Source organism: Calidris pugnax, unplaced genomic scaffold, assembly GCF_001431845.1.
Source record: "Calidris pugnax isolate Ruff unplaced genomic scaffold, ASM143184v1 scaffold533, whole genome shotgun sequence".
Classification (NCBI taxonomy): Eukaryota; Metazoa; Chordata; class Aves; order Charadriiformes; family Scolopacidae; genus Calidris; species Calidris pugnax.
The window spans coordinates 42944-46627 of NW_015091238.1; the positions used below are offsets into that span (position 1 = coordinate 42944).

General features: G+C 66.4%; 1 protein-coding gene across 3 annotated transcripts; it reads right to left on the reverse strand.

The window, feature by feature from the left end:
* Positions 1 to 269: 269 nt before the first annotated feature.
* On the reverse strand, positions 270 to 3678 carry PRKAG1 (protein kinase, AMP-activated, gamma 1 non-catalytic subunit). Of its 3 annotated transcripts, XM_014959904.1 has the most exons (12): positions 3647 to 3678; positions 3460 to 3520; positions 2972 to 3075; positions 2644 to 2725; positions 2507 to 2565; positions 2358 to 2403; positions 2176 to 2230; positions 1943 to 2069; positions 1410 to 1575; positions 1221 to 1258; positions 953 to 1099; positions 270 to 866 (listed from the first exon to the last, which is right to left on the reverse strand). In XM_014959904.1, exons 1-12 carry the CDS (start codon positions 3650 to 3652, stop codon positions 768 to 770), a joined length of 990 nt encoding a protein of 329 aa, XP_014815390.1. In that variant the 5' UTR covers positions 3653 to 3678; the 3' UTR covers positions 270 to 767. The 3 variants fall into 3 exon arrangements, 2 of the variants coding, with proteins under 2 accessions (XP_014815390.1, XP_014815391.1); XR_001413943.1 differs by lacking the exon at positions 1221 to 1258 and having other exon boundaries at positions 1410 to 1681; XM_014959905.1 differs by lacking the exon at positions 270 to 866 and having other exon boundaries at positions 958 to 1099; positions 1410 to 1681.
* Between the last annotated feature and the right edge of the window lie 6 nt (positions 3679 to 3684).

Below are 3684 nucleotides of genomic sequence, written 5' to 3' on the forward strand. Positions count from 1 at the left end.
CGCCCCCCCGCTGCCCAGTGCTGCCCTTGGCCTCCCCCAGCCCCATCCTGACACCCCCTGTTCACCACGGTCACCATCGGGAGCGTCCCCGGATCCCCATCCTTGTCCCACCCCCAATCCCGACCTTTCAGAAAAGCCACAGGCAGAACAAACAGGGATTTAGGGGCTGGGCGAGCTCAGCAGATTCCCCCTGTCCCGCGGGGGGGCTGAACCCCCTCTCTAGGCAACCCTCCCTCGGTGCCCCCCGAGTGCCCCACGCCGAGGCCGGGTTAGTGCCAGGTCTGTGTTTATTTGCAGCTTCTCTCCACACATGAAGCAGTGGTGGGGAGCGCATCGGGATTGGGGGGCCCTGGGGTGGCACAGGGGGGGCAGCCCCAGGCCAGACGGAGCTGAGTGAGGACAATTAACAACCAAACTCAGTGACACCCCGTGTGCAGTGAGGGGGACATGGGTCTGCACAGGGAACGGCCCTGGCCCAGGGGTGGCTGAAGCTGGCCCTGCACCCCAGGGCGGGGTCTGGGGGTGCCCCCAGCACCCCACTGCCCACCCCACAGGGCCTTGCAGTGCAGGGTGTGGTGCGGGAGGAGCCAGGGGGGCTCTCCCTGCCCAGGATGGCGTGGGGCTGCCCCATGGCTGGAGGTTATTGCTGGACACTGCTGGTGAGTGGGGTCCCTGCCCCGGGCATCCTCGCCAGCCCAGGGGGTGCACAGGGTGGCAGGAGAGGAGGGTGGGGACACTGGGAGGGGATGAACACGCACCCCCCCGCCTCAGGGTCCCTGCGGGAGGACCAGAGCTTGCAGGATATCAGAGAGAGAGACGATTCCCTTGACCACGTCGCTCTCGTCCACCACCACCAGCCGGTGAACCTGAGGGGAGCACAGGGAGGGGCTGAGGCCGGTGCGGGGACCCCGACCCGCTCCTGCCCGGCACCGGCACCCCGGGGGACGGTTACCTCGGCCTCCACCAGGCGGTTGATGATGGTTTCCAGCGTCTCGTGCTTGTAACACTTGAGGACACCCTCAAAGTAGTGGGAGCGGTGCTGCAGCGCCCGCGTCACCGTCACGTCCAGGTTGTTGTAGGTCTTTTCGGCCGCCAGGTTCTGGGGCAGGGAGAGGCATTGAGGACACAGGTGGGTCCCGTGTGGCCCTCACCCCCTCGCATCCCCCTCCAGTTCAGGCTCTGCCCCCTCCCCACCTCCACAGCCCCCCCCCAGTACTCACAATAACATCGAATTTGGAGTAAATATCCACCACTCGCCCTAGGGAGGGAGCGAAAGGGCTATGAGAGGCACCCGTGGTGCTGGGTTTCCGTACAGCCAGCCCCCAGCACACCGGAGGGGATGTGGACCCTGAGTCAGTGCTCTGGGGACACCTACCACACGCCATGCCCTGTGCTGGGCCCCACCTTACCCGAATCGTCGACGACCGGCAGAGCGGACACACGGTGCTGCACAAAGATGCCCAGCGCCACGTAGATGGGGGTGCTGGTCCGCACCATGGCGATGTTGTTGTAGGTGCCGATCTGCAGTTCCTCCAGCGTCTTGGACATGAACTCGGGCTTTGGGACCTCTGCTATCTGCAGGGGACGGGGAGGGGGACAGTGCTGATGCTGGCTCAGCCTGACACGCCCCAGGCCCCGTGGTGCTGCCGGCTCTGGCCACCCTGGGGCCCGGGCCATGGTCCTAGGAGTGAAAGCAGAGAGCGCTGGGTGCGGAGCGGTCTGGGGGACCCACGGGCAGCGGTGGTGCAGGCAGGGGCAGCGGGGACAGGCTGTGGGGTCCATGCAGCGTCCCGGGGGGTCCTCCCAGCACCCACAACACGCAGTGAGGCACCAAAGCTGCGCCCGCTCCAGCGCCCCGGAGCCGGTGGTACCTGGCACAGCCTGGGCTGAGCTCGTCTCAGGGTGGCCCCTACCGCTGCCGCGGGGCAGGAACGGGACTTACAAAGAGTTTGAGGAACTTGAGAATGCGTTTGTGGGTGAGTATGTAGAGCGTGTTCCCCGAGTCAGGGTCGATAACGGGCAAGCGGTGGATCTTGTTGCGGATGAGGGAGGAGACAGCATCAAAGAGGCTGTGGGGCAGAAGGGAGAGAGGGAACTGGGGCTTGTCTTGACCCCGGCCTCGCACCCAAGGGCACCAGAGCCAGCCATGACCCTCTCCCCGCAGCACAGGGATACCTGGCATTAGGGGAGATGCAGACCAGTGGCTTGAAGGAGTCCTGTAGGTAGACCTCTGTGGGGAGAGGAAAGGCTGAGGGGATGGGCAGCGCCATGGGCAGGGAGGGTGCAGAGCTGTGGGGCTCCAGGGGCCTCAGGTAGATCTGGAAGGCTGGGAGGCAGCCGGCAGCCATCCCCCTCACCTCTCCACGTTTCGATTTTGTGCTCCTCCAGCTCATAGATCTGCACCTGGGAATAAGGAGAGAAACCAGGATCAACCATGGCCCTGCGCGGGGCCAGACAGAGCCCAGGTCCCAGGGGAACCAGCTCCGCGGAGACACCAAGTCTTTACCATGGGTGACTTGTAGTAGCGGTGCAGGATGTTGATGAAGTCGGTGATGGTCAGCATGCCTAGGGGGACGGGATGGGTGAGCGGGGTCCCACCAGCTCCCCGCTGCCCCCCAGGACCCCCCCATCCCGCTCGCTCACCCACAAAGTTTTGTTTCTTGCTGTCCCACAGCGGGGCAGCCCGCACGCCATTGGTGACCAGTGCGAAGAAAGCCTTCTTCACCTGCAGCCGGGGACACAGGGGACACCTCATGAGGGACTGGGCACCCCACGAGAGAGCAGGGACCCCCTAGTAGTCCATGTCCCTCCACCCTGACTTACAAGACCTTTACGGGGTGGGTGAACAGCCCTAAGACCATCCCCCAGATCCCAGTTAAGGGCTCCTGGTCCCAGTTAAGCCCTCAGAACTCCAGCCTGGTCCCTGTCCTGCAGCTCCCAGCCCCAAACCTGATGCCCAGCCCCCGCCCACCTGCAGGGAAGTGTCGAAGACGACCAGTTTGGAGCTGGTGGGGATCAGGTCGTAGCAGCGGTGGGACTTCATGAAGGCGGTGTAGGCGCCGCGGTGGCGCTCCCCTGGGGACGGGCAGCGTGAGGTGCCTGTTGACAACGGGGAGACACCCCAAACCCCGAGGCACCCCAGAGCTGGGGACACCCCACCCCAGGGCAAGAGGGCACCCCAGAGCCGGGGACACCCCACACTTTGGGACACCCCAAACCCCGAGGCACCCCAGAGTCGGGGACACCCCACCCCAGGGCGAGAGGGCACCCCAAACACTAGGACACCCCACACCTGGGGACATCCCAAACTCTGGGACACCCCACACCCTGGGACACCCCAGACACCAGGACTCCCCACCCGGGGGCCCGCAAGACCCTGGGGACACCCGAATTTACGCTGCCCCTCCCAGCCCCGGGCCGCCCCGCACCCCGGGACCCCCCCGACCCTCCCAGTATCACCTTCCGGCCCCGGGGGACCGGGCTCCGCCGGGCTCTCCGCGGCCGGACCGGGGCCGGGATCCTGTGGACGGATACGGCTCAGCTCAGCTCGGGCCGCGGCCCCGCTCCCGTGTCGCCCCCCGTCCCCTTCCCTCCCGGTTCCTCTTCCAGCCCCGCTCCCCCCTGCCCCGCCGTCACCCCCCGCCACCTCCATGGTCCCGCTCCGTTCCGCCGCCGCCGCCCCAC

Coding starts and splice junctions, on each gene's coding strand:
- PRKAG1 (XM_014959904.1), bottom strand. Junction 3,076..3,459: donor CGGTCCCCCGGGGCCGGAAG/GTGATACTGGGA, acceptor GCCCGTCCCCAG/GGGAGCGCCACCGCGGCGCC. Junction 2,726..2,971: donor TCTTCGACACTTCCCTGCAG/GTGGGCGGGGGC, acceptor CCCCGGCTGCAG/GTGAAGAAGGCTTTCTTCGC.